Genomic DNA, 21,554 nt, shown 5'->3' on the forward strand with positions numbered 1-21,554 from the left:
GCTGTTCGCATTGAGCAATGGAGCGTGTAAGGCATTGACCAATCACAGGCCGTTTTCATGTCAAGGTCGAGGGAGCCACGATCCACCATTACAGCGTACCTACTACTGTGATAATATATGCAACGTGTAGGTATCCGTGCTGGCTGAACTTGTACTGCAGATTCGCGGTTGTTACTTGCGGAATTCCACGATTATTAACTGAAATCTACTACATTTAGAGTGCAAGTTCATGTTAGGGTTCTTCTATTTTGTGCTTTTCTTTGATGCAAGGTGTGGTGAACGAAGAGACAGTGCTAAACATTACGTTTATAAGTGAGTCACTTCCCTCGATTCGCGACCTCTCTCTGCGCTGTCTGTCCATGCCATTGGAAAGCAACATGTCTGATGGCCAGTACCATTCATAAACAAGGTAAGACCAAAACAATGTCACAACAATTTATTGGTTTGTTTAGATTATTTTAACACAATTAAATTTTCAAATCTCCAGAAAACATTCAATTTCTTGTTACAAATAATGAAATGGTGTCAGATATGTATGGAAAATATTTCATCTTGTCCAAAATTAGTGAATTTTCTGAAGCAGTTTTATCAAAAGACACCTATTAAAATATGGACTGTTCTAGACCGGCTGATAGCTCTTCCGGGTGAACCACAGTGCTGCTGGTGTCAAAGAGACGATAAAGTTGGATATTTTGCGACTCAATATTATGGATTTAAACACTAAACGATCATCGTGTGCCTCTGATAATGATGTATTGATTCGTCAACGTATCCCCTCAGAGTTAATGCTTCTTAGGAAGTCTTGTAAGTATAATTGCAGTGACTTTACTCGATGAAATTTCAGTGAAGATTGAATTTTAGTTTACCTGTGTAATGTTCTCCCTTTTTGAGCCAGTTGGGGGCGCAAAGTTGGAGTCCAGAGTTATGCCTAAAGTAGTTGAGTCATGATATTTTCTTGATATTTCGTATTTCCAGGAAATATTGATTAAGGAATTAGCGTTGGACCCAAAATGGTTTTTCTACAAAAAAAACCCCCAAAACTAAAACTTAAAAGGGAATTCTTTATTAAGATTTTTTTAGAATTATTTAAAATGAATTACTGCATGATGTTAACCTGTAAACCATGGAGGAATAAATTTAACCATGGAGGTAGATTTAACCAAGTAACATCTGCCACATTAGACGACTGTTAGCTTTAATATGGTAAATGTAAAATGGTAAACTTGTACTCTACTTATTTAGGTTAGTTTCGACAAGTTGCATCGGAAGGTAGTCATATGAAAAGCAATGCACATTATACACTGCGCCTTGAGCACCTTTATTTGGTAGACTTCGTGCCTTACATACTATCATTAATATTTAGCATACCTGTTGGTTTTGTTGTTATGCTTCAATGAACTTATAGTATTTACATGTCTCCGTTACTTCATACCCACAATCTGAGTGCCTAGGTCTACCTCCTTATAGGACAGCCTGATGTAGGAGACAATCTTTCTCAGTTGCTCAACATTCATATTACTGTGTCAAAAACAAAAGACATTAATTAGGGAATAACAGTGCGAGGACCCAGTCTTCACTGCGCGGTAATGACCGGGTTGGTGGCTGGCGCTGTTAACGAACAGCGCCAGCCACCAACCAACCAAGGTCATTACCACGCAGTGAAGATCGGGTCCGAACACTGTTATTCCCATTAATAAATACCTTTTTTAGCGAAGTAAACGGCTAAAATTTTTCACATTTTGTGACTTTTCTCTCGGCGCTACTTCCAGACATGTTCATTAGGCCTGGGCGAATTATTCGAATATCCGGTTAATGGCGAATAGGTTTTCCTATCCGTAACCGCGAATGCCTTTTTTTTCTTAACCGGATATCCGCATAGGGCGCGAATACCTATTTACAAACCGGATAATTCTGTAATTACAACCGAGTAACCGGATATTCTTTAATATCCGAATATCCGCGGACGTCGGGCGACAACTGATATGAATGTTTTGTCTGAATCCTTATGAAACTTCTATTAAGACAGCATAAAACAGCATATATTAAGTATTTAACTATGCTCACCTCCGTGAAGAGTTAAAACAATGACATTTCTGACGTAATTTGTTCAAAGATTACAAAAGTTTTCCTTCACGTAGAGTCAATCACGATCAAAAGAAAAAGCAAATCGCCATCTTTAAATTAGATCCGGTCATTTTTATGAATGAACCGAGTGACACTGTCTAAAACTAATATCAATCCGCCCATAAGATCTCATTCACAAACGAACAGCGCCCTCTAGCGGCAAAAAAAAATATTTTTATTTTTTTTAATTTTTTTTTTTTTTAAATAGCGCCCTCTAGCGGCAAAAAAAACCTATTCGAATATCCGGTTAATTTCGGATAGTTGGCCAGCGGTATCCGAATAACAAAAATTCACTATTCGCCCAGCACTAATGTTCATCGGCCATATTTGAGCTATTGATGGCTCCCATCTATTTTGCGCATTCATCACATTACTGATCTTTGAGACCAGTGACTCTTTTAAATAATGGTCTGTTCAGCGCCTTCACTGGGGTCAAAGGAGGCAAATGATTGGACGGTAGACTGTTCTTTGTGCATTAAAACGCGTGCATGAGCTCAGCGTCCATGTAGCATGTCGCTATAAACAAGACCATAAGACAAATGAGTTTGTACGTGCGTACCTGTTACACGCGCGCACTCAAAATTGATACATTTTCAGCGCGCGTATGCGCAAGTGTGCGAAGCTGCATGAAACTAACATGGATATAAATATGCATCCGATACAATGCAACGCGCAAGGTTTACACAATGTATGCTGTTTAGGGGCCACTTATTCGCTATTTTCAAAAGCCGGTCTGTATACCGACCGTTAACACTCCCCCACGTGACCGGGTTTTGACCAATCAGAGACTTGAAACCGTCCAAGATATTTATTAATTGTCATTACACATTAATATCAATTTAACAGGTGTTTCTCAATGATAGAGATCAAAAGCAGGTCGCTCATTGACCCATTCTACGGTCCCCAAAATGGGCACGGCTTGCACGGTGTATTGCTTAAAAAAATTGAAAATGAAAAATTGTTATCTTTGCTTGAATTGCGCTTTTTTATTCCTTTAGTTTTGGTTTTAAATTGCACCACATAGATTGTAATGTTAGGTCTCTAAAATGTCACTTTGTACATAAAATGTGCACTATTTTGTGTGTCAGCTTTGCAAACACGTGTGTCATGTGCCTGGCCTTACTGTATGCTTTTTCAAATTGATTCATAACAACCAAAGAGCTGATTTCATAGGGTTCAAACTTCTTTCTTTTAGTTGATTTTGTATAGCCTTGAGGTTCAGGTAAAATGCCTTAGTAGAATCTGCCACACTGGTGACATGAAAACATTGGAATATCAGTGAACAATTTCCCTTGTGTAGCTACATGTAAATACTACACGCATTGTATCAGTTGCTATCATTCAGTGCTTTATTCAGTGTGCAGTAATCTGTTCAGTCAAAATATTTTGCCACATGTCTGCAGAAGTGCTGGACCACCATTATGTATATTTGTCATTTTATACACATGTAGCTCTATGATATTTGTACAACTCAAGCACTAAAAATGTTTCCACAGTAGTTTTTTTTTGTAAGCATTTTTACATTGAATGTTTAACCCTGGCAAACCCAAGGGAAAGTGACATATCTTGAGCCCAGCATGGGAGTATGGTTTTTAAAGATGGGCATTTAAGTTTTTGTTGTGGTATTGCATTCTTTTGTCATCTGTTTTCAATTTCATATTTTCTTTGATTTGTTTGCTTTTTTATTATTTTGTTCCATCCATGCATGAACCATCCCGGATCTCTTTTTCTTTCCAGAAGTTTACATGCCTGCAATATCCACCACGTAGAGTGAAATCATTTCCCCAAACGGCCCAGCCAAGACGCCCATATTCTTATTTTGACTGCATGTAATTATCATGAAGGAAAGATCCCGGAGTCGTTGGTCCTTTTCCTCCTGGAGACCTCGTAGTAGAAAGAAGGCACGAGAGGCAGCCCTAGCCCAAAAGAGTAAATTTTGTGTTTGTCAATTTCATATTTTATTTTGGACTAGTGTGTTTTTCATTTATTGTCTTTAACCCACCCTTTCCCCAGGAGTGACTAATTTATTAATACCTTGTAATGTAACTGGTGGCTGGCGTTTTCTTTTAACTGCACAATTTTTAACATCTTTAAGTTGTTTGTTTCTTTTGGTCTTTTTCTTCAGTTGTTCTGCTATTGCTGGAAATATAGCTTTTAGTTCCTCATGACATGTACGTAGATTTCTAACCATGTTATCTACAGCATGTGTACATGTAATGAGTAAAGCTATCTGCTCTAGATGGTCTTGTTTTTTCAGAGCAAATCTGATTTCATTTGATCACACACACTGTCTTGGACATAGCGTGATTACCATCTTTATGATTAATCTTTAGAGTGTGACATTGAAATGGTACACATTTATCTTCCTGTTTAGAGGATGATTTCAACCCAAAGTATTGCTTGGAAATAAGTTGGTTGGAATTAATATTTTTAGAACAAAGTAGGTTTAGTCTCTAAACACATCAACATTTCAATGAATGAATTTTTTATATTTTTAAAAGGAAACTTTTAAGAAGTAGAACGCACTCATTTGAACGTTACTGTTCCAATGGACCTTGCATATCAAAATAAATAATTAAAAGTGTACCCAAAATCATCTTCAAAAGCGTCATTCCTTTGACAACATTCTGTCTGGTGGTTGTGCCATCGGAATCTTAACACAAAGTGTGTGTGATTTTGTTGATTTAAACCTGTGTTGTCTTCCAAGGGTGTACTGGGTTCACTTCTCTCTGTTTTATGCAAGATATGGTTATAACTACTTTGAAAAAAACTTTGTTTGTGTGCATGTGTTTTTCCTTGTCATTTGTTATTGCTTTCAGTCTCATTTTCCCTATCTTTAAATCAATCATCATGTTAGGAAACTGGTTCACAAAACACAACTATTTAAAACATTTTTTACACATTATGTAAATCAACCTTACCAATAACCATCCTTTTTTATACTTGCTTAGGTGTGTTTATCATTATTATTTGTGTGTTTATTAGTATTGATGACTTGGTCGACAGGAACACAGAGGAAACGTTATTTTTGGTTTCCCTTATTCTTGCTATAGATACTGCTTTTTTTTGGGTATGATATTGACTGTTTTTGATTGTTTGTAAACAAGAAGTGTGTGTACACGTACATAGTTAGCTGGTGAAAGGTGGTCAGCATTATTCTGTCACCGGTGACAAGCTAAAGTGCAAAACAGATGTAACTTCCTTGTGGGACTCAAAGTCAACCCAATCTTCCGCTATGTTTATGAGGAAAGAGTTACATATACCTGCAGACCTGACAGTAAAAAGACACATTTCTGTTGAAACTTGATGACAATAGTTTGTAGGAACAATGTGATAGTAGTCCATTTTGGACATAAAATGGAAGTGTTTAATTATCTGTGCTGACAATCTGCATCTTCACAGTCGGTCTGTCTTTGCAGTGTTGTATGTACACTGTTAACGGTAACAATGTACATGTACATTAGTGGTGAGTGTTTAAAAGTAATCATGATATTATTCCTTAAGTCTGATTTCTGATCCCAGGCTCTTTAGCTGTTTTCAAGTAATTTCACATTCATCAAATCCCATCTATGGCTACAACATTGGAAGCTACTTCTATAAACTATCTTGTGTTGTAATGTACCAAACATGAAGATATTTTTGTATTGCTGGCCATGCACTCGTACTTCTTGAAAAACAAAAACAAAAACTTTGGAGGCTGAAGCTATAAACCTTTCCTGTTTGTTATGTCTTAGTAGCTAGTGCCCCCCCTTAGTTCCCGATAGACCTAACATTTGAAGCTTGAACCATCTTGGACTCACTGCATTTAGACTGGTTCACATTCACCTTTGACCTCCAAGCCCTATTCACAAGGATCTCTAGGGTATGCTACTAGGTACTAGGCCAAGATAGCTAATAGCATAGCTGATTCCCTCCAGTCTAGCTGAGGTGGTTTTATTATGTTGCAAGTTACAGTCCCTTTAAACAATTCTACTGTGACGGTCTTTCTACATATATGCAAAAGTTTGCTTTTAAAACTGTCGGTTGACAATGTACAGTTTGTTACATTAGTACTGTTTTTACTTCAAGACTGAATAATGCTTTATTGCTGGAATTAAACGGAGGCCAATGTGTTTTGTTTTAAGGTACATCGTTCAAACAGCAAGATTGAAGTACATGTTTGATGACAAAACAAACAAGCGACAACATTGTTAACGTTTAAGATGTGTATGAATAAATAAATAAATAAATGTGTGTAAAACTTCAGTGCATTTGAAAAAGAAAAAAGATCGATGCATAGCGACTGCAGCTGAAATACAGTATGATCTCTGATGTCAGTTATTGATAATCTAAAATAGTTGTTAAAGTTAACTTTGCAGGTTTAGAAAACAGAGATTTAAATTATAAAAATTGATGAGTGGTTGCTCAGCAATGGGTTTAACAATCCATAGGGCCATAGATTGGTTAATACTCTTCAAATTGGTGACCATAAACTACTGCAGCTGCTGAAACATTTGAACTATTCTGAAAATGGATTCCCTTTGAAGGGAGCTTGGAGGGCAAATAATAAGTCGTGCAAGACGCTGTACTGAACACAAAACTGGCAGCAAGCATGCGCATTTCAAATCACAGTACAAAGTTGGTCTAAATTTAGGCCAGTTTAAGTGTTCATCTATGATGCGGGGCAGCATTTTGTCAATATTGCTCCTAAATGGGAGCTATGCAAATGTTGTGCAGAGACATCGATTTACACTGTACTTGATATGTGCTTTCTGATCCGTTCGTGTACTGTGCCAGGTTTAAAGATGAAACTCTGTCCATCTTGGCTTCCGTCACAATTTTTAAAAGGGGTTTATTTTCTTTCTGGTGTTGAGGTGAGGACTTTTAGCTTGCTTTACATACATCCACTCTTTGTCGATTTTTTATGCAAAAAAACTGAAGGATTTGAGCTTGTATTTAATCTGTCAATTTTACTGCCACGCCAAATCCCATGGTACATAACTGAAGCACTTAAATGTTGTACCTTCAAGCTACATATATAATGGACTCAGCTAGCAGGTTGGGGATTCTATTGATTTTTCTATTTTATCAATTTTTTGGATTCCAGGGACCTTACTGTACAGTACTTGAGTACATGTACAAATGTAGTTGGTAACGGATGAACAAAACAAATAAATAATTCAGGGTTATTCATATTTGTCTAGCTGTATCCTCCACAAGTATAGGAATTGTAAAATACAAATAGCGGAGGAATAGTACGTCACATGTGCGAGAATTTGTTGTAGTTCTTAGTAGTCTTAGTTCAACCCCAAATTGATATTTATTCCTTCAGCATATTAATATTGTCCAACTCCAAGGGTTTACAATTTTAAGAAGGAAGTTCTTTTAAACCCAGTCGTTTTTTTAAATTCTCTTCAAGTAGTGAGACCATATTGATGGTAGCTTTTCTGTACACTGTGTGTGGAGATTCAATCAAAGGGAACTATGCTCTATTGGGTTATTTGTGAGTTATGGATAATGCACCTAGATTGTATGATCTCATCCGATTGGTATACCCCGAGCATGAGTCATGCACACATTGTGTGTTTAGTTCAAGTGCTAGACCTTTTGAATGTGGAAGAATGGCTAGGTTTTACGTAGGTCTATACAGTGGGTAGATCTACATAATAGGTTTGTAATGTACAATGTAGGATTGCAGTGTAGTTGGATAATGGGTTGTTTCAAGAGGGCCTGTTTGTTTGTTTGTTTGTTTCAGGGAACACATCCATTGGACTTAAACACAGGTTGTAAAAAGAAATGAAAGCAATATTTGAGAGCAATTACGGCTCTTTGGCTTAAAACCTAAAAAGAAGAACAAAAAAAAAGATGTTGGTTGTTGCAACTAAAATAATAGGCAGTTTTTTATGTTTAAAATTATGTTTTTTCACTGTTTTCTTATGACTCACTAAACGGATTAAGCCAACATTGTCACAGGTTTGTTATTCCATGTATTTGGTTGATCACACAAATTGTGAACACTGTCTCTGGCTATGTTTTCAGCGCACCAATACTGTACAATACCTCTTTTAATTCTTTGAGTGCCTGTTAGTTCATGTAGCAGGTTGATTGGACTTGGACCTTTGATAACAATAATTGAGATAACACGAACCTGAATGAAATGCTAACAAGTGTTTGTTACAATTTGTTATCATGGTTTGGCCACAGTTCATCATGTTTTCTTGTCTTTTTATCTACATACAGGAGTTTATTTTGATTTGTTTTGTGTTTAGTTTTAATCAACATGAAATGCAGAATTCTATATAAATGAGTAAATAGTTAGGGTCAAATAATAAACCACATAATAAACCTTATTTATGTTACTGTTTATTTACTAGTAGTTTGTTCATTTGATTGATGGAGTTTAGAAAGCATTTATTACATTTGCATGGCTGTTATAAAACCCTTCCCCCCAACCTTTTCTTTAAGTCCCCCCAACACTATTTATGATTTTCTTATTTGAGCTGACATGTACATGTACACTTTAAGAAACTCACAGCACATGTTGTAAACTGTGTCAATATGGTTGAAATACATCTACTCGTAAATTGTCTTGGATTTGTTTGATATATTTTACTCATTTTGTTATTGACATGCTAAATAGAGTAGTCATTGCCACGGAATGTAATGCCCCTGATGTTATTGATGTCCTGAACTACCCTAGCCTGGTAACTGCCCCTACTTTGCCTGGTTCAGTAATTGCCCCATCAGGCCCTATAACACCTGTCATCATATTCCTAATTGATTGATGGCAGGTTGTTGGCAATATGTGGGCGGAGTTACTATGCCTGTGTGTATTGGTGCTGTTCTAGTACATTCATCTTTGTAATTGTACAAAAAGGCCTACATCATCATGAGGAGTAAGAAATGTTTACACCAATTGCTTCAAGTTTAAAGACAATGTAGGATTGCCAAATTCGTATAATGCTGGCGTTCGTGAAGAATCAACTTGATTAATTTCATTATGAGATTGAAGGTTCACTGGTGATCCAGTTCATAGCAGAGCACTAATCTTTCAGAGAAATGCCTCCGTCTTAAAAACAAGAAAATCAAGATCAGTTACTTTTTAGTTTTGGATTGAACAGAGAAAAGATTGCTGGAGTGGGATTTGAATCTGTGACCTCCAAATTAACATGCTGCGCTCTACAAGTTATCTAGCCCTATTTTGGCAGTTTCCCTATTTTGTCAAAAATGTTAAGGATACCAGGTCAGAAGCAATACAACCTATACTTGCCATGTAGCCAGTAGTGAGTAATATTTAGGTCACCCTAGCCCTGTATATTCCTGTGTTATTTTATTTTCACAACGCTGTCCTTAGACTAGAGACATAAACTGCATCGAATAATATGCGATTTATATCAAATGTTAGATTCGGACTCGTAATCGGAGATAACGAAAAAACGGTTACAGTATGGATAAATGGATAAAAACCGAGAAGTGGTAATGTTAAACCATAACAAGAAATTAGATTTACCCAACGTGTCTAGACTTTATAATATTGAGCACTGCTGTGAGCAAAAAATAATTGGTTTAAGTATCGGTGGATGAGGTTTAAAAAATGCCTGCTCTTAAATGTAATCAAGATTCGGTCGCTGGAGATAGAAGAGACTTGAGGCAAGCAGACTGTTAAAGGAAGATGAGATTGATCCAAAAAGAAAACTGATGAAGTTTACAGTTTTAAACCGGTCGTCTTAAACAACCTACATGTATCTTTACTCTACGGGGAGTGCAAACAAACCAAGTATATTTAATATGAAGACGCTTAAGACATGAACACATTTGCTGTAATTGGTGAGTCGCACTGAAAAAAACAGAACCATTTTAAAAAGAAAGTTGTATCTAAATTTCAAGCAATTGTAGCATAACATTATGTTCCCCAAGTTGGTGCTTTGCTGATTTTGTCTTGATGTTTTGTCTTGATCGAAGTTAATAGAAGAAGTGCTGTCTTTTCCAGATATGTGATTTGCGTTGGCAAATATCTGACAAGCTACTGTTGGAAAAGTTGTTTTGACAAGTCCTTTGTGTGGGCGTCAAGCTGCCGTCAGTGGCCCATATATTGTGCTGTTAACCCAGTTTTGAATCAGTGCAATTTGCTAAAGAAGATGTTTTGCATGCTGGTTAACCATTACAGTGTATGTTAGTGCGGTCCTGTCCACTTATCATGATATGCATGGGGAATACTGTATGTTGCAGGTCTTTGGTCTCTAGGCCTGGCTTCAGTGCAAACAATGTAGCCCAAACAGAACGCATGCTTTTTTTGTAGGGTCATACAGTAGGTTGTTTTTAGACAAAAATTTAAAAAAAAGGAAGGTCACACGTGAAAGTTAAATGAAATATAGTGTCTACTGGCTGAGAAAACAGCCAAAAAAAATGTCTAGCTGTAGTTTCACAGGAGCATCAAATTCAACCGCGTTGAGCGTGGTGACTCTGGATGCAGACTTCTTGACCGAACGACGATCTTTAGAAAACAGAGAAACAATTTATACATGAACCATACAGCAAGGACAAACTTTTTCTGTGGGGGAAACAGATCAACAGTATTGTGAAGTTGGATCTAGGTTATTTCTCTGCTTAGCAAATTTATGGTAACCAGCGCTGGGCGCAACAAACAACCTAAACATTCTGTTGATGAGTTCACTGTGATTATAATGAGTGGATGTGTGCCTTTGTTGATGAGTTCACTGTGATAATAAAGAGTGGATGTGTGCCTTTAGTGTAAATAAACAGGTTCTTCCAGTTCCACACTGTACAAACGTCATGGATACCTACATGTATGGTGATAGGCTCAGTTACAACTGTTATGACCAAGGGCAAATATTGTCAAGTCAGGAGCAAATAGGTCCCAATCAGTGTTGAAGCATCACCGCATTCAGCAGTGGTGGGCTTCTAAATCCAATTTAGTTCACCAAGGGCGAGCTGTTCAACAAAATTAGTCATGTTTAGAATTGGATATTGGGGCCATCATTGCTGAAGTGCACTCTGGGGGGAAATGTTTGATGGGCAGCACAGTGTATTTTGCACAGAGTGCTGGGTGAAATTTGGTGGTTCTGGTCAGTCCCGCCCGCCCACTGTGGCTACAACAATGGTCCCAGTCCTGTATTGGAAGGGTCATTATCTTTTTGCAAACCTCCCCAATTTGTTCTGTCTACAATTGTGTATATAAAAACATCTTGTCAGATATGAAGTTTGTGGGGCAACTTTGGGGAAACGATTCATGCATGAATCATTTCTTAGATTCAAATGTTTTTGGTAAAAAATTATCCAAATCATATTACTTCAAGGAAAATTCTTTGTCAAAATAGTTTATACCATCAGCAGCTGCTGTGTTTCTCACCAAGTCAAGTGGTTATGTTTATAAATGTTTGGAGTAATACCAATCTATGACCAGACCTTTAAATACACACAATCCTCTCTGAGATTAGTAATCGTGGTGATGTGGAGAGAATCTGTTACACCTTAAATATAACGCCCAGTACAGTATATGCCAGAGTCTTTATCCTACGAGGAATATCTCTGCCCCTTGGTGCATTCTTTACCATAGCTGTTCCCTGGTCCCTCCTCCATCACACTGGCCCCCCCCCCTTCCCGAGTAGAGAGAATTTGTTACCCCCTAAATATAACACCCAGTAAATTCCAGGCTCCATCCCCAGACAAAGAAAAATCGTTCCTCCGCATTCTTCACCCAAGCTCTTCCCTCGGTCCCTCCTCCATTACACTGTCCCCACCGATCACCTGATGAAACTTGTCTCATCTCTGAACCGGTGTGTCTATAATTGAGATGGTTCTCAATGCTATAGGGGCAATTTATCAAATAGGTCAGGCATAGCTCATGTCACCGACGATGTTTCCTGGAACGCAGGACACATCCACTGCGCTACATACAACCCGTATGTAATTGCTATCGGTATCCTGCACTGTGCAAAAGCACAGTCAGTGTGAAGGATTATTAATTCTTGATTTCACCGGTCTAAACAGTCGTTGCGATTCAACAGAGCCTTGGGATAGTAAAATGAAAATTAAGAGCGTGTATTTACTTCAGTGTGGAAGGTATCTTGAGTGATTGCCATGTCAATTTGGCGTGTGCATTTACAATCGGCTCTTGTGTACCGTGCATGTCTACTGTGCGTGTGTATTTACAGTGTATGTTAATAGATGCATAGCTACACGTAGTCGATATGCGATTAGGTAAGCATCATCAGCATTTCTGTTCTAAAAAGTGTAGTATTTGTCGGTTTTTAATTATTATACCTGTGATGTGTTGTTTAACACAAGATCAGAAAAGTGCATTCAATGTGCACTTAAAACAGAAACTCAATTGTATTTGTACAGTAAACAGCAGTGTGTGAATCTTAAGTAAACATAGAAAAGGTTGATCAGATGCTACATGTACAGCATGTAGATTTAAGATGGCTTTGAAGCTATCTCAAGGTATAAAGATCATCCTTGTTATATCTTTATCCATTGATCCTAGAATACTCTATGCATTGATCAGCGTTATTACTCATTAGCAATGGTATTAAACAATCTGCTTACTCTCAAATCAAGATAATATACTCTGTATGATATGTAAATGTGCTTACATGTACTACATGTAGTAATAGGAGAAGGATTTGGGACTGAAAGGGAAATGCGTTCAATAAATGCTGTACTGCTGGTCCCCACTATAATCAAGCTGCTTTTGTTTCCCAATTCAATTAAATTCAACGCTGTCATTTTGAATGAATGGCTCTATAGCTTTGTACTAACTACTATTCACCTGTTCACATAGCCAATTAACCTTCTCTTTGTATGTTATCTGCACTTAACTGGTATTGTACTTCCCAGCTTGGGCTAACAATGCATTTCAACCTCTGAGATAATAATGGTTATTGCTAATACGAGCTCACTGCCAACTCTCCATGATTCTGCAGAAAGTTCCCTGAAAATAAACAAATCTTTCCATGATCTGATGAACAAATTTGAATAGCTCTTTGATTATGGAAACTTTCCCCTTTTATCTTGAACGTAATTCTAATTATCTCCCTCATTGTGGTATAAAATCTTCCTGATTGCAAGATGCAAATGTTGGCAGCTCTGCTAATTGGTGATCGAATGGGCCGGTGGTTTTGTTGTGCGTATACGCTTCCCCAAAATCATTTTCTGTCTTCAAAAAAAAAACAGCTCTATAAAATTGGCCCCAGGGTCCATGTCAACTCCTTCAACTTTGCCATGTGGAATCGTTATCCTCAAAGCCTGCTGCTTGATATGGGGTAATGGCAGCAATTGCCTCTCTTGCCCCCCCCCCTGGTCTTTGCCTTGGTGCCCCTGAAATGTTCCAATAGAGGTGCACTTTACCAACAAGAAAATGCCTTGGTGCCCTCACCCTTTCAAAAACAAAGCATCAAGCCTTGGTTTTGTTAGGGAGGGTAAATAAAGAATGTCATCTGTTTTTTTCTTATCTAGTTTCAAGTTATAACCAAGATGAGTCTAACAAGCTCGTTAGAAACTGAAGTTCACTGTTACCCTCCACCCTAAACTGATTTTCATTTTTCCTGTACCCAGGTTCAACTGATGATATACAAGTCTCATACTCGGCAGAGAATGCCGCTACTGAGATTAAGGGGACCATGACGCCCCCTGTAGAGCGTAAGAATAAGAAGTCTACGATACCCCGATTCTTCAAACCTTGGAAATGGAAGAGGAAGAAGAAGACTGATGTCTGTAAAGACTCCGCTCCAGGTACATTCATAAACTCACTTATTGGAAGGCCTTGGGTCCATTTCACAAAGATGTCATAACTTAGGACTAGTCCTAGGACTCTTTAGGAGTTATGAAAAACTTAAGGCTGCGTGGTCCAGTAGGGCGAACTCGTCTTGAGAAAAGACTAGTCTTATCTCTTTACATGGGATCCTTTTTTTCGTCTTGTTTTGTTCTCTAAAAATAAAAGCGTTCCTTTGTTAGACCTGGACCCAATTTCTTAGAGCTGCTTAAAGGTAGACAAATCTGCTGAACTGTTTTCTGCTGAATACAGTGTTCAGTGCAGATGTTGGTGTACTCACCTGGGTCGACCCACAACTCATTTTGCTTGATCACATCACAATATGAACATGTACTTGGCTGCAGAAACACAGACTGTAACAGGTGTTCTGTCATCTAATGTTGCTGTCTGTCATTGCCTCTTTATTATTGAATGCTTAACTGAGCACTGTTTGGAGAAGGTCAAGTTTCTTATGATGGAATAAGAGTTGAAATTGTATCATCCATGACGAAATGCGTTTCACTTATGGTCAAGATGTTGTTTTATCCCTTAGTTCCATCAATGATGCAATAAAACCTAATTGGTTTTGTCCCTGCCTGCTTTACCTCAACATATACCCACTACGTACCAAGGCCAAAATGTGAAAACAATGACTTGGTGTATTGAAGCCGTGCATTTTTTTTTTCATTTTACAACCTTTTCCTGGAGGGATTTAAACCAGTCTCTAGCGACCGATCGGCATGTGAAAGAGTTAATAATATGTGACCATGTAGTCTTGCATGTATTGTACAAGACTTGTGTATAAAGGTCTGTTACTAATGGCAGGTCGTATTACGTTGTACTTAAGGTCCATTCAAGGTTATAGATTTCTACTTCAACAAAAGCCGTCCCCATGGTAAAGTTGTATTCCGATTCTCTCACAACAAAGGATTTGTCTTTTTGTGTGTATTTTTAACCTTGTTTCTATTTTTACTCTGCAGTTGACTGCAATGAGGAAACGGCAGATCAACTTCAAACGCAAGATGGCGTCCCAGCCTCCACAGGTAATCACAAATTAATTTCTAACACTGTATATGAATTTATGGCTACGACTACGGCTTCAGTTAGATTTCCGCATCATCATGCATTGGAAGTATAGGACGTCCTTAGTGACAGTCATAGCCGTAGCTGCAGTCGCTAATTTGGATATGGCCTTATGATACCTAAAGGCAGTGTCTTAAGTGCATGCTTCGGCAGTTGCCATGGCTTGATCAAGCTGCTAATAACCCCAACCCATTTAAACAATATCCAAACTGAGGCTGGAAGGGAAGGAAAAAGTCTGTTCCTTTTTATGTAATGGGAATAAATGGTGATAGCTGCAGTTGGAGACGGGGAACATGGTGGTAGATACATGTAACTATTAGTTTTATCAAATTTTTATCAAATTTAATCAAATTTTGATCTTTTTTTGTGCATTCATGCCTGGAGCTTTTCTCTTTTAAGTCAGATTTTTTTTTTTTTTTTTAAATGTTAACAATCAGATTTTTTAATTTTTTTTTTAAATGTTAACAATAATGAATGTAAACACGCCAATTTAAGTCTTTTTAACTTCTGTCATGTATTTTGTGATATTTTTAATAAACCTTAATGAATTGAATTGAATTGAAAATTAAAATAAAACCCTTACAAAAGTCAGAACTAAAATGCAAGATAAAAGGTCTTGCTTGGTTCAAGATTATAAATGCATGCTTGGCTGCCTTTTTTTATTAGCGGGGCAATGTCAAAGGCACTTAGTCAATTTCTATTTATGCATGACATAATTCTACTTGAGAAAGTTTGCAAAATGCAAATGAGCAGATGTTTTTTCGCTATTTTTTGTCAGACTAAATCACGATAGTTGTGGGTGGAAATCCTGTCTGGCCTTCTCTCTAACGCTTCTTGAATATTATTGTACATGTCAGTCATAAGACATTTTGGCAACGCTCTGCGTCAAACAGAGTGCAAGATCAAACTGTTAGCTCAGCATGAGGATGGCATTGATAAACACAGGTACTGCCCACGTAAATAAAAAACATAATAATTCTGCCATTGCGATGATGAAGGAAGAAAGAAGAAAAAGCACACCCCCTCACGCAATGTGATAATGATCTAAAGAATAGCGTCCTGTGGCCTATATGAGCCCAATACTGCCTACATGGGCTGCCTACATGGGCAATCCTTGTCACAATGCTATTAATAGACAAAGAGGTACACACCTGTCCCTTCATTAATCCAACCAGACAGGATGGTAAGACAGGACGGAAGATGAGTTACCTTGAAGGAATTAAAGGGAACTTCTCTTGAGATTGAGCTTCGGGGAAACCCTGTTTCCTCTTTTAAAGGATCAATATAGAATTAGGTTTTTTGAAAAAGAAGGAAGTGTAACCTGATTACTTTAAAATCGACAATGAAATCACCATGTTTTTTATTCCAAGCCCGTTAGTGGTCACACAAGCGGGTTGAATACTGTATTTTGTACATGACCAGGCTAGCCGTCGATTTCACCAAACTCTTCCTAACTTCGGATTAATGTTAGGACTTAGGACAAATTAAGTTCTGTAACCATAGATGTTAGGCCGCATTGAACCCATCCTACATGTAAGTTAGGACGAGTACTCACTCGAGATTCTGGTAAAGGACACCCTATCCCATGAGGAAATTGTAAATTTCTACTGGAGCATTTCAAGGGCACCAAGGCAATGACCAGGGGGCATGGAGGCAAATCTACTAGACCTGTTAGAAATAAACACAGTGGATTTAATTGTTGAACCAACGCACATCATAACTGTGTCTTCAATAACATTATTATTGCCAAGTTTGATACATGAATACACATCTCTATTACTATTGGTAACCTACATGTCCTGAGGTCTAGGCCAAGTGGAAGTTATTTCAAATCCTAGTATTTTCTCTCTTCCATGAGTTGGCCAAATATTCCGGTTGAGATAATAAAAAAAGGCAGTTATTTAATTATGAATTATTCTTTATTAAAGACTAACTTAATACACAATTACTTCTCTTTTATTTTTATTATATTTATACTTCATGGCAGAGAGAACAATTTCTTTGGTTTAATGATTTGATTATCTCCTTTGAGGTCCTTAAATAAAACTACATCTGGTATTGATTATATTATTGAACCGCATGGTCAGAGATTGAGTCCCCTTGGTGTTAAAGGAATTAACTGAACACCTGTGGTACATACATGTAATTGTCAAAGACCATATTTTCACTTGGTGTAACCCAACATACATGTATAATAATAACAAATCTATGAACATTTGGGCTCAATTGGTCAACGAAGTTGCAAGAGAATAATGAAAGAAAAAACACCCTTGTTGCATTACTTTGTGTGCATAATAAAAGGCTTCAGCTGAAGTATTTTATTATTTGAGTGAGAAATTACCTCTTTCAACAATGTGCTTGACTCCTGCCGAACACTCCCTGTGAAAACAACCCTGTGACGTCAACATTCGCTTTGTATTTGCAGGAAGTATGAACCAGGCTTTATGCACAATTGTTCAAATTGCCTTTGTACATTTTACAAAGTCATTTTAGGTACAGACATCTATCATTGCATGTCAACATTTTAAGTAGTCTATTTCCATTTATGAGAATCTGTTGTTTTCTTCTTCTTTTCAGAACCAAACAGCAGAATTCCTGAGGCTTCAGTTTCTACAGACAAGGGAGACGACCATCTTCCATCAGGTAAATCTCACAACAATGCCAACGGGTGAACAAAACACCCTCAACATCAACACATAAAATATAACATGCAAGATAACAACATACATCAACCCATAGTACCCTTAAAGGCACTGGACCTGTTTGGTAATTGTCAAAGACCAGTGTTCTCACATGGTGTATCCCAACATTATATGCATAAATAACAAACCTGTGAAAATTTGGGCTAAATTGGTTATCAAAGTTGCAAGAGAATAATGAAAGAAAAAACACCCTTGTTGCATTACTCAATAAAAGGCTTCAGCCGAAGTATTTTATTATTTGAGTAAGAAATGACCTCTTTCTCAAAAAGTAGGTTACTTTAGAGGGAGCCATTTCTCACAATGTTTTACATGTATACTATCAATAGCTCTCCATTGCTTGTTATGTAAGTTTTTATGCTAACAATTTTTTTGAGGAATTACCAATAGTGTCCAGTGCCTTTAACAGAAAGTAGATTGGATGATCATTGTCACAGGTATCACATTGCCGGTTGATGTACGTCAACAGGGAGTGCTCAAACTCTATCGTTCAGTCCCATCTCACTTTAAATCTTTCACTTTGTTTGGCGAGTGAGGTTGCCATTAACGCAGCCTTTCTATTTATGAAACTTGCTCCCCCTGTTATCCCCTAATGCTGGGGTAATCTGTCAATCTTGTAGTGGGAGTGTTTCTCAGCCTTTCTATCTCTCATACTCGCTCCCCATGTTATCCCCAAGATGCTAGAAGATGACTGCTACCTCACCTCCTTATTTCTTGTCGCTAAGCAAGGTTGCAAACAGATCCCTGGCGGTGTTTTCCCCTGCAGTTATCCTCCAATAATTTGAAATGTCACAGTTGATAATCTGCCAATCACAGCCTATTCTTGGTTGCCCGTAACAGAGCTTTTCTATCTGTAGTACTCACTCCCCCTGATCTGTGACATCTGAACATGACAGCTACTGATTCTCACCATCTCAGCATTTTCTTATGGCAAGTGTTGTTCTCCTCAACAGAGAAATGCTTTCACTGACACTTACTCCCTTTGTTACAACCCCCTCCCCTCCCTTCTCCATCATTAAATTATGACTGCTACATAATCTTGTTCACATCAGAGTCTTTCTTAATGTTAATCTTCTTGTATTACAAGGATGACTTTCCTCCTTAGGGACATGTTTTAAAGATTTATAACCATGAGGATCATTAGATGTATAACCAAGGAGATCGTTGCTCATCCATATCATTACATGTGACTTGGATGGAGGAATATTTGTCTTGAGTGGTCAAATTTCATTCGTTTGATAAATAGATGGAAAGGTTGGACAAATTAAAAGGAAAGTATGACACTGGACTTTCTGATACAACCTGCCCATTTTTGTTCCATCATAAAATAAAAAAAAATAAAGCACTCAGTGGCTTGTCACAAAATTAAAAAATAGAATTGTTTGTGAAGTCGTTTTCATTTTAGATTGATGAGGATAACCTTTGAAGTACAAAAAAAAAAAAGTTATTGAAATAATATTTCAACTTGTTTTTGTGTTGTATCCTTTCACTTTCAATACGCTATCTGTTGTGTATGCAACCCTTGAACCTTACATGTAGATGTTGTTGCAATTCCTAGACTCAATATTTCTTCCTTACAGTGGATGCTTATACTAAAGGCACTGTACACTATAAATCAATACTCAAAATAACTGTTAGCATAAAAATTTGCTTAGTATTGAGCAATTGAGAGCTGTTGGAGGTTTAAAAAAAACATTGTGAGTGACGCCCTCTGAAGTATTGTAGTTTTTTCAGAAAGAGGTTATTTCTCAATCTGGAGCATTCTAAGGTTTAATTTTATTTTTTCATGGTTCTTGTAATTTTTATCTGCAAAGTAAAATAAAAAGAAGGATTATGTGCCAACCGGCCGCAATTTGCGCATATCGGTGGGCAATTTGCGTGTATCGGCAAGTAATTTGCGCATATCGGAATGCGATTTGTGCATATTAGAATATAATTTACGTGTATGAGCCTGGTACTCTACCTTGTACATGTACATGGCAAGAACCCCGATTTATTTTCTCGCTCTTGCCAACGTTGTGCACCCTACTTCTTTAAAAGCAAAGTCATCTCTCAGCGAGAGTCTGGATCAAACCCTGCCCTAAGCAGATTCTTAAATGCCCTTCAATCATGACAATGGACTCAAGAAGTCGTACCATCCCTGGGTAAATAGGATGCAAGATTATCAGATTCATCGATGTTAAGCTTCAATCTAGGTAGGATTACAAGCTGTCAATCCTAGCCACTAACAATCAAAAAAATGTTTCTCGGTTAGTAGGGTCTGATTTCACAAAGCAATCCAATTCATCGTAACACAGATGTCAGTATTACTATAGTGATTTGTATTGTGACATCACACCTCGTGTATCAACTATGAATGATTTGCAGTTAAGATCAATCTTAGCTCTTTGTGAAATTGGCCACTGGTGATACTTTGATGAAATGAGTTTTCAATTATTTGCTTTCACTTGTAAAATTCTGTTGTCTGAGCTGTGGTCAATTCGTTCAGATGGAATGAATTTTAGCCATTTCTGTTTGGTTGGTAGATGACCAATTAAGAATAAAACCATTTTGAATGTGCTCTCTTTTATTGATCAACACCCGAGTGCTTTTCAGATCTCATTAACCTAGTTTATCCACAAGTTTTGTGAGTAATTTTGGGAGACTTTGATCATATAAATTCTGTTATGTTTTTTCTCAAATTTTGTTAAAAAGTTTTGGTCAAATCATCCTAAAATTGATTGTGTAAATGTTTCAAAATTTCTTGTCGGGTTTTGAAAAGCTTGAAAGTTAAGGTATCCTTTTCATCCTTGTTTCCTTCCATCTCCCCTTCCATCCAATCTCCGCTGAAGGCTTTCCAGCTTGAGATGAGACCAATCCCTTGGGCTGTTTCTTCATCAGCGAGAAGAGATCGACACTCTAGTATTAAGATGAACCATGACGTCTTTGGGCCATTTCAAAGGGGAAAATATCGGATGGGGGAATTTGAGATGGCGACATGAAAAACGAAGTCAGTGGCTTTACACAGACACAAAGGAAACTTGTTATTTATTTAACGGTGTTCGCCAGTGGAAAGAAAACTAAGATGCTGAGGTTTCTCTCAAAAAATACATCAGCAAGATGCTCAATAAATTGCTCCTTCACTCTGATGCGGTGCTGGAGACGAACGAATCGTCTGTGCAGAAAGATCTCTAGAGTTAAGATCTTCTTTGAACGAAATTGTCTTGGAAGGAGCGCTGGAGTATGCGAAGATCTCAGCATTATTATTACCTTGAGACACTTGTGTGAGAGAAGTCGTCTTGAAATGAGGAGGAGGAATTCTTTCTAACATATTTTCTATCAAGAGTTTGGTTATGTGCCTGAAGACGTTTTCTGCAAAGTATCGGTTTTGTAAACCCCGAATTCTTCACACTGTCATCCCAGGAGGCTACTGAGATACTTTAGCGAGAGAAAGTCGGCTTGAAAAAGAAAGAAATTGGACCATACATTATCTTGGGGGAGTCTTGTACTGCGAGAGAAGCTGTCTTGAAAGTGGCTTTAGAAAGGAAAGGGGACTTTTATTTTTAATCATCTAGGGATAGGAAGTTGGAGTTGTTTCCGATCTCGGCTGGATTTCCTTATAATCTCGTGCCACTCAGTGCTTGGAAACAGAAAGGAAGTCACTTCTCTTATCCTCTGAGGATCCAAGGCAGGAAGATACCGTCCCAAGTTGCTACGGAATTGTCTCATTTTCATCCTGCTCTTTTGGGATTCTTATCAGAACTTAAATAGGTGTAATGGGTAAGAAACAATCCAGTTTGATGTTGTGTCTTGACGGATGTCTTAAAAGCTTTGACCTGAATATTGAGCAGTTTCAGAGTTAATGGATCACCAACGACATGGGAATATATCGTCTGTAAATCTTGTTGAATGTGGAC

General features: G+C 37.6%; 1 protein-coding gene across 6 annotated transcripts in view; it reads left to right on the forward strand.

Annotated features, from left to right (window-relative positions):
- Positions 1 to 95: 95 nt before the first annotated feature.
- The window catches only part of LOC139952562 (uncharacterized), a 30,447-nt gene continuing 8,988 nt past the window's right edge, over positions 96 to 21,554 (forward strand). The window contains exons 1-5 of one of the 6 annotated variants that reach the window (XM_071951737.1): positions 96 to 409; positions 3,865 to 4,053; positions 13,681 to 13,857; positions 14,857 to 14,919; positions 17,537 to 17,602. In XM_071951737.1, the coding sequence (XP_071807838.1) occupies positions 3,963 to 4,053; positions 13,681 to 13,857; positions 14,857 to 14,919; positions 17,537 to 17,602 (397 nt within the window). In that variant the 5' untranslated portion in view covers positions 96 to 409; positions 3,865 to 3,962. Of the gene's footprint in view, positions 410 to 650; positions 805 to 3,861; positions 4,054 to 13,680; positions 13,858 to 14,856; positions 14,920 to 17,536; positions 17,603 to 21,554 lie in introns of those variants that run through there. The other 5 variants (XM_071951735.1, XM_071951736.1, XM_071951738.1 and 2 more) reach the window with 5 other exon arrangements.

The sequence above is a fragment of the Asterias amurensis genome, chromosome 20, assembly GCF_032118995.1.
Source record: "Asterias amurensis chromosome 20, ASM3211899v1".
Lineage (NCBI taxonomy): Eukaryota > Metazoa > Echinodermata > Asteroidea > Forcipulatida > Asteriidae > Asterias > Asterias amurensis.